Consider the following 13,001-nt stretch of genomic DNA (forward strand, 5'->3'; position numbering starts at 1 on the left):
TTGCTGACACTCAGGGCCTCCGTGGGCCTCGAGGTAAGAGCCCAGGATTACTGAACCAAAGACCAGCGGCTCTACACATTACATCCAGAGAGACAGAGATAGAGAGAGAGAGAGAGAGAGAGAGAGAGAGAGAGAGAGAGAGAGAGAGAGAGAGAGAGAGAGAGAGAGAGAGATCAAACCGCCGAGCTTGTCCTAGATATTACTAAGCATCTGCCGGGCCGGAGGATTAGTCTCAGCTGTCTGCTCCCGTCAGAGCATCGAGCTGAGTGGAGTTCCTCGAGTCACTGAAGAGCCCAAAGAAACCACAGAAGACCTCTGGTTGTATAGAAGTCTATGCTTCGTGTGTTAAAGCTGCATTCTATCTCCTGACCACCAGGGGGCGACTCCTATAGTTGTATAGAAATCGATGCTTCTGAAGCAGGGGATGCTACAAGGCTACAAGGTGATCGACACCAGAGATGTATACGGCTCTAGTGTCTACTCCTCGACTATATATGGTCACTTCAACTGGTTGCAAAAAAAAAATAAATGGCGACAAACAAAACGTTGAACTGGAGGCTTCAAAACATCACAAACCAAGGGGCGACGTCATGATACAAACAATTCTTATAAACATTCTTGGCTTCAAATTGAAAGCTAGAGTTTTTATAAAATTAAATATATATATAAAATATTCTACGTGCTACAAACTGCAGGTCGCTGAGTTTCCATCGGGGAGAACCAGCTGATGGAAGAGGAAGCGGTTGAAGCGTAAACCATAATGAAAATAAATGTGGAGCACGACTTTCCTCCTCCGGCACGCGGGGGCGGAGTCTGTATTGAGGACTGTGTGAGGGCGGAGTCAGTTTAAAGGAATGTGTGGGGCCGGAGTCTGTTTAGAGGAAACCGCCACGGTAAATTTTAAATTTTCGTGTTTTACTTTCCTTCCTCCAGCGTTGGTTTGCATCCGTCCCTGACCTCCTGAAGAAGACATGTGCTGCACACCTCCTGTTCACACTGTCTGGAGGAGGGGAGGGGCAGAAGGGGGCGGGGCCACAGTGATTGTTTGGACTGCAGGACGCCGCCCAAAATTTTATTATGACCGATTTCAGCTGTGAGGGAAACGTTCTGGTCCGTCTGGAGGCCCAAACAAACCTCCAGCCACTTCGCCTCCCCTCCTCTCTCCTTTCCTCTCCTCCTTCTCTCCTCTTGTTTCCTCTCCTCCTCTCTCCTCCTCTCAGATTCCTCTTTATAAAAATTTTCATTATTTCGTTTCTATCTTGAGGCTCTTCAGATTCTTTCTTAAATTATTATTTTTTAAATTAAAGATGTTTTTTGCAGAATAAACACAAAATTATGTATAACCACTTTGACGGTAAAAGGAAAAGTTTCTGTAGAATATGAAAATAATAATGATGATAATTCATTATAATGTTATTAATGTTAATTTATACTTGTGTATTATACTTAGTATTGTATTAGTACTGCAGCAAAGTGAATAGTTGTATATTAGTACTAAGTAAATACTTGTGTATTAGTACTACAGTAAGGAGTGTGAGGAGCAGCTGGAGATAAAGTTACTGTGAAAGCTGAACGTGTGTAAACTGATCCCTGCTCACTGACTGCCAGGCATAGTGTACGATCCTCACAGCCACAGGCACGCCTCCTCATCTTCCTCCTCTTCCTCATGCCCTCCTCCTCTTCCTCCTGCCATCCTCCGCTGCTCCTCCTCCTCTTCATATTCTCCTCTTCCTGGTCACTTGACTGTTGGTCACATGACTGTTGGTCTCAGGTGAATGAATCATGACGTCATAGTTTCATGAGTAGCACAGAGTTTAATGTTTTTTACACAATCTTCAATCAAATATTTTTGATGTAAAATAAAATAGCGGAACATTTGTTACACACAATGTGTTCAAGGATCTTCGGAAAGCTGATATTCTGTGGATATTGATGTTTTCTCCAGAGGTTCTGGCTGATTTTCAGATCATTGAAAGAAATCAGACTTTACCACCAGACATACCAGTGAGCCGTGTTGCCAGTTCCCCGATCCCAGTGAGGGTCTGAGTGTTGTCACATGGTCGGCATAGTCGGACTAATGATGGACAGGTGGACACAGGGTGTGTGTGTGTGTGTGTGTGTGTGTGTGTGTGAAGGAGGGGGCGGGGGTGGGGGGGGTTACCAAAGGGAGTCTTTAACAGAGCTATAAGCAAACACAGTACACAGGAGTAAAAAAAACATCCAAGTACTTCATAGTGTTGTACTGAGAACTCCTCACACAGTGACTGTACAAAAACACAACGTGAGAATATTATACATCAAGAGGAATGTAAACAATGGCGTCGACCTGTCAATCACCATGTAGCCACGCCCTAAAGCGTCCACGGCTTTATATAGACTTCTATACAACCAGAGGAGTCACCCCCTGGTGGTCAGGAGAGAGAATGCAGCTTTAACACATGAAGCAAATACTTCTATACAACCAGAGGAGTCGCCCTGGTGGTCAGGAGAGAGAATGCAGCTTTAACACGTGAAGCGCATGAAGATATTTATAGAAGTCTCATCAAACACGGACGATTACGAGCAAACGCAGACGTCGTCCGGCCGGGAAAAACCACCAGGGGGCGACGTGGAGGTTGTAACCGGGGAGGAACTGGGCCGAGTTATTCCTGGAGCGCCACCCCGGTCCAGAGACCCGACAGCTGAGCATGTGCCAGAGAGCAAGGGCAAGAAGTCTGAAGTCTGCCCCTGATCCCAGACCTGATCCAGGGTCTGGGATCAGCGACCTTCAATCAACCAGCTCGCACACGACTCCGAAGAGCAATGTGGCAAAGTGTGTGTACTCAAGTACTGCACTTAAGTACAAATTTAAAGGTACTTCACTTTTATCTGCTACTTTGTACGTCATTTGTACTGTTTACTGCACTGCAACTCAGATAAACTGAAGGAATGAAGTGTTCCTTTGTGTTGATGGATGTTAGTGATAAACTAAAGAATGAAGTGTTCCTTTGTGTTGATGGATGTTAGTGATAAACTAAAGAATGAAGTGTTCCTTTACGTTGATGGATGTTAGTGATAGACAAAAGAATGAAGTGCTCCTTTGTGTTGATGGATGTTAGTGATAAATTAAAGAATGAATTGTTCCTTTACGTTGATGGATGTTAGTGATAAATTAAAGAATGAAGTGTTCCTTTACGTTGATGGATGTTAGTGATAAATTAAAGAATGAATTGTTCCTTTACGTTGATGGATGTTGTTGATAAACTGAAGTTTGTTCCTTTATGTTGATGGATGTTAGTGATAAATTAAAGAATGAAGTGTTCCTTTATGTTGATGGATGTTAGTGATAAACTGAAGGATGAAGTGTTTCTTTAAGTGTTAATCACTATTTTTACTGCTGTAAACGATCCGACACTGGCAGTGTGCGTCTGCGTTTGTGTTTCTGGCCTCGCTTTTCATTCGTTTCCCGCTTCACAGGAGAAACCCTTTGCTTTGTCATCGTAGCAAAGCTAGCACGGTTAGCTCACCGCGTCCAATTCATCACGTGAGCGATGATGTCACCAGACCAGAAAGCTTCATCTAAACCATTGTGTTGAAGGTCTGCTGGGAGACAAAGAACTGGCTCCGCCTCCAGGGTCTGTGATCCATGTTCTGCATCTGGCTTTATTATTCTAACACATTCATCATCCTCACCATCATCTTCATCATCTGGAGCTCTCTGCGTTCTCTTTGTGGTTTTAAACATGGGCTACCAGAGATCCTTTGACGTCATTTGTTGACGTCGACATCAGACGTACAGCTGCTCTTCATCATCAGCTGCTCGTCATCATCACTTTTGGGAAATCAGTGCAAAGCAACTTAATTATAAATCTTCACAGATTGAAGTGAAAATCTGCAAATGAACCACTGGGATTTCTCTTGAGGCAGATCTTCTGATCGGCTGTTCGGTGTCATGTGACATGTTGAGACTTCAGGAGCCGAGAGAGAGCGCCGCCATCTGGTGGTCGAATAAAGAACTGCAGGACTGATCAACACGATACAGTGCAAGTGTATTTAGATAAATACACTTATTGCTTGAGCTCAAGTCTCCTGATATCATCTGAAATATTAGAACGTCTACATTAGTATCGATAGATGCCAGAGGAGGAAATAGGTTCAATAATGAGTATGAATATGTTACAAACAAGCACAAAGAAACACAAAACAACTACGAAAAGAACAAGACCACAAATGCATGCAAAACAACAACACATACAAAGTAATTTCAAAGAAACCAACAAAGACCACACATATATTCCAAACAACCAACATGAGACAAAGTAGCTAAAAAGAAACACAAAATAACATCAAAAAGATCCACAAAACAAACAAAAAGAGACAAAACAACTACAACAATTTGATTTCAGACATTTACTTTGTATATTATGAGGACTTCTGCAGTGAAACTCAAGATATTCACAAATGTTCAGAACAGATTTGTTTATTACACAAAATAAATATCACACTCAAACGTTCACGCTGCAAAACACAAACAAGTCAAAAACGCTTCAGGATTAAATGTTTTGTTAAAGACTCCTGTTTGTGACAAAGTGATCGATCTGGTAACATGAACAACAACAACAACCCTAACATCACCATCAACCCTTGAATTTTCTCCACCTTTGAGGGAATTTGTGATTCTTTGAGTAGATTTGAAGTGACGTCAAAAAACAACAACGACCTTCAGGAGAGAAAAGGAAGCGGCAGAAAGTCTTTTCACAAGGAACGAGTCCGATATGAAGCCCACTGGTTCTCCTGAGTTCTCCTGGTTCCACGTCGGACCCACGAGAGTAAAACAATGCTCGTTACCTTCATCCTCCTCGTCTTCATCAGGACTCTCCTGTCATGATGGCGTGGAACTCCTCGGCGTTTACTGGAAACAAAAAGTTCAGTCAGAAGTATCTTCACTAAAGAGACATTTATTTACTTCAATAGTTCATCTGCTAATTGTTTTGTAAATTAAACGGTTAAATTAAAAGTCTACAAAATGACAGGAAACAGTAAATTATATTATTAATTTTTTTAAAGAAGCTAAATGATGAAAAATATTTTGTGCCGAAAAAACAGTGTTGACAAAAATTTTGTCCAGTAAAGTAGAAGTATTACTATCATAATAAATATAATAATACTTCTTGTGAGAACAAATGAAGTTGAACTGGAACCTTTTAAAAGACCGCTTACTTCAATAAAATACTACGCGTAATACTGATACAAGGTACAACTACTCGTAGTTGCAGTACTAACACAACACGTACTCTCCCCGTCGGCACCGAACTTGTGGCCTGCAGCTCCTTGTAGTACTAATACAACATAACGCTACTCGCAGCAATAACACAACATAACCATTTGTACTAGTACAACACGTACTCTCCCCGTCCCCGTCGGCATCAAACTCCCGGATCATGCTCCGCAGCTCCTCGTCGCTCACGTCCTCCCCGAGCTCTCGAGCGACTCTCCTGAGGTTCCTCAGCCCGATGGTTCCCGTCTCGTCGTCGTCAAATAGCTTGAAGGCCTTCAGGATCTCCTCCTGGGGGTCCCGGGCCAGGACGCGCTCGCTCACTGCGGACCAGGAGGGGTTACACAGGACCTGGTTACATGGGACCTGCATCTGGTTCTACCTGGACCTGGTTCTATGGGACCTGGTTCTATCTGGTCACACGACATCTAGTGTACTTCTGGTCACATGACATCTACTGTCCTTCTGGTCACATGACATCTATTGTCCTTCTGTTTACATGACATCTATTGTCGTTTGGAACCCGAGAAGTTGAACTCACCGACTTCGTTGAAATCCTCAAACGATATTTTCCCGCTTCCCTCTCGGTCGTAGTCCTTCAGGATCTTCAGAACGTCCACTTTCTTTACCTCGAAGCCCAGCGCACGCATCGCCACCTGGTGGTGTTCACATTATCCCATCTAATTTATAACCACATAGATTTAACACGCGTGTGGGCTGTGCTCTGCTGCTGTGATGTGAGTGTGTGATGTTGGTGTTCTCACCTTCAGCTCGTGGTAATCGATCTGTTTATCTTTGTCGGTGTCAAACAGCTCGAAGGCTTCTTTGATCTCGTGCTTCTGATCCTCCGTCAGCTCCTTCCTCTTCTTGCGTTTGCTTTTGTCTGCAAGTTCAGCTCTGGAAAACACAGACGGATTGTGCTCTACTTTAACAAACTCAGAGCTAACAGACAAAATAACAGACTGATAGCTAACACACACATATATATATAACTAAATATTTGTATGTTATATATATATATATATATATATATATATATATATATATATATATATATATATATATATATATATATATATTGACTGAAGCAAATGTTAGAATTAAATTAAATATTCTCAGGTAATAAGTTTCCTGTACTACAACATACAACTACAAAATGTATATGAATAATTTAATAAATAGTTAGACGTAAGAAGCTGCAGCAGGAGCTAGCTAGCTAGCTGAACATGCTACCGCTACCCTGGAGCTGGTCGAGTTGGTCAAATTAACCTCGGCGGCGGAGAGAGAGAGGCTTTACCTGAGAGACAGACTCATTTCGGACGGATTGAAGAACGTTAAACCGAGAAAAACGACACGTTATAGTCGCTAAACCCGCGGATATCTCTGATAGCAGCACCACAACAAACAGAGCCGCGCTCACGGAAAAGCTTCCTATTGGTCGCTCGTCACTAGGCAGCGGGATGGTGAGCTCTGATTGATCCGCGTCAGAGCCGTTCATTCCTCTTCTTCTTCTTTGGCATTTTAAAGGCAGGCGGACTCTTCAATGTCTCACTAGCTCCCCCTAGTGGGGGATTTCCAGTGTTAGACAGAGAGGGAGAAAGGGAGAGGGGGAGAAAGAGGCCGATAAAGAGGGAGAGAAAGGGGGAGGCAGAGACGGAGGAAAGAGGCCAATAGATGGGGAGATTAAGGGGGAGACGGAGGAAAAGGGGGAGAACTAATAGGAAGCTAACTAACTTTAAACTAAGATGTCCAACATTAGTATGTTAGCATGTGAGGCCTTCAGCCTCACTGAGCTGCTGAAGGAAACCTCCTCGTGCCCTAACCTCCTTGTCCTCTAACCTCCTCATCCTCTAACCTCCTCGTCCTCTAACCTCCTCGTCCTCTCTCCTCTGGAACGACCAACAGATTCCACCTTTAAATATAGAAAAATAAATTAACACAATAAATAAATAAAACATGGTATACGTGTGTGTCTTGTTCCTTTGACACCAACTCATTCAGTGCAACTCCTTCATCGGAGACTTCTGTGTTCCCTCACTCGTCTCCTTCCAGTCTCTCCTTAAGTCCTCCACTAGACACCTAGAATATGTATGTGATGGACATGTTTCCCAGAGCAGAGTGCTACACCCCCTCCCCCCTTTAACCCATGACATCACTTCCTTTCCACCATTATCATTATCGGGAGTTTCCCAGCGAGCGTTCTCACTGAAGTGAAGAACAGGAGTCGCCGGGTCTCCTTATCTTAGAGAGCGTCTCCTGTCGCACATGTGTGCGCCGATGATAGAGGACTCCTCTTCCCTTCTCTTTGTGTCTTTTTGTAGTCATTGTCTCACTCTTTTCTCTCTTTTGTCTCTTTGTGGTTACTTCATGTGTCTCTTTGTAATAGTTTTGTATCTCTTTTGGTAAATGTTGTCTCTTTGTGGTTGTTTTCTGTCTCACTGTGGTTGTTTTCTGTCTCGTTGTTGTTGTCTTGCATAACGTTTAGGAGACATCTCCAGACACAAAGAGACAAAGCAGTGACATAAAGATAAAACGTGTGTTTCAGGGTCTCGTGTGAAGGAAAAGTCTTCGTCCCGTTGCTCATAAATCTTTTCACCCTCAAAAGTCTTCATCGTGCACCCTTCAGAGAGGAGAGGTGCACGGTGCGGAGGATTCCTGGAAGACCCGGTCCTGGACAAGGTCGGGGTCCAGAGGTCTGACCTGAACCAGATGTGGAGCCGCTTCGGTGGATCAGAGCATGAAGCGTGTGACTGTACGCAGCCAGAGACGGTAAAACAGGATTTAAAGTACATGCGAGGTCAGCCCGCCTGCTGCTGGCCCTGTGAACCCTCAGGGGGGTAGTAAGGGGGGTAAGGAGCTAAAAGGGGTAAGAGGGTAAGGGGTAAAGATGTGTGTACTCGATCCAGAACCAGAACCAGCTTCTTATGAGAAAGCCACATGAGAGCGTTTTGTATAAACAGAGATCAGAAAGCAGCTTCTGTCTGACTCCTGGATCAGAGTCTGATTCAGACCTGTAGGACCTCAGGAGGTCTACTGTAAGTTATTTTATTTTTCCTAGGAGTTGTAGGTTTTAGAAAAAGAAGAAACAATAAGCGTGAAAAGCATGAACTATGAATGGAGCTCACTACGAGGGAGGGAGTGTGTCAAAGTGTCAGTGTGTTTGTTTGTGTCATGAAAACCTGAACCCCACCCTAAACAGCACAAAGACCTCCTGTCTGCCCCCCCCTCCCCTCCGACCCGTCTGCACACGGCCTGCTGCTCCGCCTCCTGCAGGAAGGTTATTGTGTTGTGAAGTTATGGTAGTAGTAGTAGTAGGAGTAGTAGTAGTAGTAGTAGTAGCAGTAGTAGTAGAGGGGGGACTGTGGCTCAGTTGTTAGCATGCTCATCTGTATCTCTTGTGTGTGTGCAGTGTTTCAGTGCCGCGGTTTTGTTGGATTGTTTTGTTATCGCTAAATGTGCTTGGTTGTTGAGAACATGCATTGTCTGTTAATGACGCAGCAACGGCGAGGTCGAAGGCATCCGACCGAGAAGCGCTGCGTAATGCCACATTACTCCGTGGAGTGTCCGCTGTTAATAAAGCGCCTTTTTTTTCTTGTCTCGTGGTTAAAATAGCGGCGCAGGTCGGTCCACAACCCCGGTGACCTCCTCCATACCTCCATGCCCATGATCGTGCAAACTCATGAAACCGGGACTCGAGCTCTTTGGCTCCAGATGAAGAAGACTCTTCATTCGGGGCCAAAACCTTCATTTGAGAAACACAAACGTCCTCGATGGACAAGTTGCAATGTGTGTGTGTCCGCTTCCCGTCACGGTCCAGTCAGAGGCCTCTCAGGTCGTCACATGACATAACGGTTTATTATGAACGAGATTTACTCTCTCAGGCGAAGCTCTCGACCTTTTCAACTCTTTACGACGTTGACCTTCTGCTGTAAAGCGTTGACCTTCTGCTGTAACGCTCTCTTGTTGGAGCTGCTGGAGTGGCGATGCAGAAGGTTGTTGGTTTACAGCTCAGATCCTGACTAACGCACCTCATTTATTATCAGGCAGTTTATTACATTATTCAACTCCTCTAAAGGTTTTGAGGTTGTTGGGTCTTTAGTTTAATCAAACTAAGCCTCTTGACTTGATGAAGTGAAAGTTTTCTTCACAGTAGAACATTGAGTTCCAGCAGCCCATGAAAATGGGAGCCAAACTCTTACTACTCTACTCCCATGATTCCATACCAGAGCCTCTGATGTGACGTACCAAAACAAGCCCGCATGGTTACGGGGTGTGTGTATTATTGAAATCCGATGCAGCAGAAACAAGCTAACATGTTAGCACCTCGCTGCCTCCAGCAGCTGGAGTCTGACTGTCTGCTCAGCCGTTGAGGACCTTGAGAGACTTTTAGCAGCTTTGTGTCTTAAGACAACATCTGGAGAGCTGAGCGAGGAAAACTAAACAAAAGAGCTAAAACACTGGAACGCTCCGCCGAGCTGAGCTGTGTTCACGTTTACCTTTAAAGCTTTTAGCTTAGACTGCGTTAGATTTACAGACGCTGTGGTTGTGATCTCGTCTTTACGGCGCTGTGATACGGAGAAGACTTAAAACATCCAACGTGTGACGAGTTACATCAGAGCAGTCGAGTCCACACACACACACACACACAGACACACACACACACACACACACACACACACACACACACACACACACACACACACACACACTAATGTAACACTCTTGAAATAACCAACAGGCTGTACAGGAGATACAATACAACAAACACAGATTTAAAAGTAAAACAGCTCCACTTTTACTCTTCAGTCTGTTGCACAATACTGACAACGTCTCCAGAGGAAACTCAGAGGTTACAGGATAGTTGATGGTCTCTGTCCTGTAAAATCCTTCTTGATCACGTAAGCAACAGCTGGTTCTGACCGGCTCACCGGCCCGGACCAGTCAGAAACACCGAATGAAATATAAAGTGACGGTTTGTGTGAGGTGAAGCAGAAACACACACAAGCAGATAATAGTGTGTGTGTGTGTGTGTGTGTGTGTGTGTGTGTGTGTGTGTGTGTGTGTGTGTGTGTGTGTGGTGAACATGTTGTGTAACAGCGTACAGTTCTCTCTGAACGGAGACCAACCCGACGTGGAGGAACTGTTCCCAATTAAGACTCACTGATGTCACAGGAGGGCCGCGTCCCATTCCGCTCAGCCTCAAACCAACACTCTGAGATGATGGTAGACGAAGAGTTCTAAGTGAGACCAAGGGTTCCATTTAGAACCGGTTTCATCCAGAGAACCTTTTTTAAAGAATGAGCAGCAACCCAGAAGAGTTCCTCTGAGGACAAGCTGGAGAACCTTTATTTCTGAAGAGAGCTCTTAAGAAGTGGGCGTGTTCTCTGTGACATCATTCGTCAGTTTGTTTATGTTTTGAAGCTTGGAGTTCGGCTGGCTGGACGACGCCATCTTTGTTCTTTTGGCAACCAGACCTGACAAAAGGGGCCGGAGCTAAGTTAAATCAAAGATCTGGTGGCAAAAAAAAACAAAGATGGCAGCCACAGAGCAGAACTGAGAGAAGTTATTTTTAGTCATTAAGAAAACATACTGAGGGTAATGACCTGTCAATCAAAGTCCTGCCACACCCTGCTGCATAAAGCATAAAGTTATTAATCTTTTAAATCCTCATGAGTTCATTAGGACACAAACACACGTGTTCTCTCTAACATGCTGAGACAAGATGAAGCTTCAACACGAGCTGAACCGTTTCATTGGAGCAGAACTTAAACATCTCTGTGACTGTTGAGCAACACGGGCGGGTTCCTCTGTTAGAACCAAAAACAATCTTCAGGTCCATGATGCAACGCGCCACAAGACTTCTCCTCTCCTCTTTGGACCCACGCAGTCCCGCAGAAGTCCCCGCAGGTTTGCGGTAAAGATCACCTGCACGCGCCGGAGCTGCTCCCCAACACGCACTGAGCTTTATTAGGAGGCAGGAGACACACACGCACACACACGCGCGCTCGCGCGCGCACACCGTGTCGTATACCTTGAGGCGCGCGCATCTTCTCCTTCATTCCGTCCTGACGCCGCAGAGTGAACACAGCGACCTGAACAGGTACAGTTATGGCCATTATTAACATATTTAACGTTATTAACTTTTGTAAAGGAGCGTTTGGGGACGCGTGCGCGACGCACGTTGCCCGCTGAAGGCACGCGCGCACTTTCCTGCTTTTAGACTTAGAAAACAGAAAACAGATATTTTGGTGAGGATGATTTGTTTTGCATCTTAAGGGATTTAATATGTTTATGTTTATTTAATACGTTCATGTTCATTTATTATGTTTATGTTCATTTAATATGATGATCTGATGTATTTATTAGAATAACTCTGAACACTCAGCATATCAACAGGTTATAAAATACATTTTATTTATGAAAGCCTTTTGATGCAAAGTGCTTTACAGAACATTAAATAACATAAACAGAAAATATCTGACAGAACACAAGAACATAATTACATCATCATAATAAGAACAGCTTCACACACACACACACACACACACACACACACACACACACACACACACACACACACACACACACAGACACACACACACACACACTCACCTACACTTACACACACACACACATGTGTGTGTTTCATTCATTTATTAGTTTTCTGTCTTTGTCTCATTGACTTAAAAACACTTTAAATATTTATTTAGATTGAAAACATCTTCACCACAACCAGCTGCTTGTTTACCTGTGTGTGTGTGTGTGTGTGTGTGTGTGTGTGTGTGTGTGTGTGTGATGTTAAAGTGTGTCTGTGTGTGTCCTGCATGTCGACTGGAGGAAGTCGTCTGTTTCTTTGTTTCTTGTTTATTTTCAGTCGTGTTGGTAAAGTTATAAAGTTATACAGTTAACAGAGTTTCTGGAGGAAGAGGAGTTGAGTCCATATATTTTTAGCTCCGTGTTACTTCAGGATTTAAAGACGCAGTGAATGAGGTTGATTGTTAATTATTGAGGAGGTAAAACTTTGAGGTACTTGTACCTGAGCATTTCAACCTGAGGCCGCTTCATACTTCTGACTTCACATCAGTGAATAACATGAAACCCATAAAGTTAATAAAACATAGTGACTGTGAGCTCTGTGACGTGTGTGATAATCCCATAATATAATACAACAATGATTAATAATACCACACGTCTGCATCAGGAGTACTTTTACTTTCAGTATTTTTTAATACTCACAGTTGTACACAGAACCTTGTTTTCATATCATAATATAGTAAATATATTTTATTAATATGTTGAATCTGGTTTGTTTAACATTACTTTGTATTATTAGAATACGTCTTGTCCGGCAGGCTAGCTGTTCCCCCTGTTTTCAGTCTTTAGGCTAAGCTAAGCTAACATACTGACAGTCAAATAGGCGTCCCTCAGGGCGCCGCCGGGATCTGAAGATCTTAAATAAAAAGTGCACTGAGAGCTTTAACCCAACAACCCGCTCTGTGTGCTGCTGAGACATGATGGCTCCACCCTTACACACACACTCACACACACACATACACACACACACACACACACACACACACACACACACACACACACACATTATAGCTCATGTCGACCCCCCAAATGACACACACATACACACACATTCACAGCAGAGTCAACCCGACGGTTTAAGTGTTAATTAAGAAGTCTCTTCATGAATAGAAGCTTCTGTTACCGAGGAAATGTTTCTCTAAATAGTCAGTGT

The 13,001-nt window shown here is 43.8% G+C and overlaps 1 protein-coding gene across 1 annotated transcript; it reads right to left on the reverse strand.

Moving 5' to 3' along the window:
* Positions 1–4,443: 4,443 nt before the first annotated feature.
* Positions 4,444–6,715, reverse strand: cetn3 (centrin 3). The gene is made up of 5 exons (XM_068574274.1): positions 6,552–6,715; positions 6,019–6,151; positions 5,796–5,910; positions 5,386–5,577; positions 4,444–4,891 (listed from the first exon to the last, which is right to left on the reverse strand). The coding sequence occupies exons 1-5, from the start codon at positions 6,566–6,568 to the stop codon at positions 4,848–4,850; spliced, it is 501 nt and encodes a 166-aa protein (XP_068430375.1). The 5' UTR covers positions 6,569–6,715; the 3' UTR covers positions 4,444–4,847.
* Between the last annotated feature and the right edge of the window lie 6,286 nt (positions 6,716–13,001).

Source organism: Clinocottus analis, unplaced genomic scaffold (genome assembly GCF_023055335.1).
Source record: "Clinocottus analis isolate CAN_PGR_092001 unplaced genomic scaffold, fCliAna1.0.p SCAF_13, whole genome shotgun sequence".
NCBI classification, from domain to species: domain Eukaryota; kingdom Metazoa; phylum Chordata; class Actinopteri; order Perciformes; family Cottidae; genus Clinocottus; species Clinocottus analis.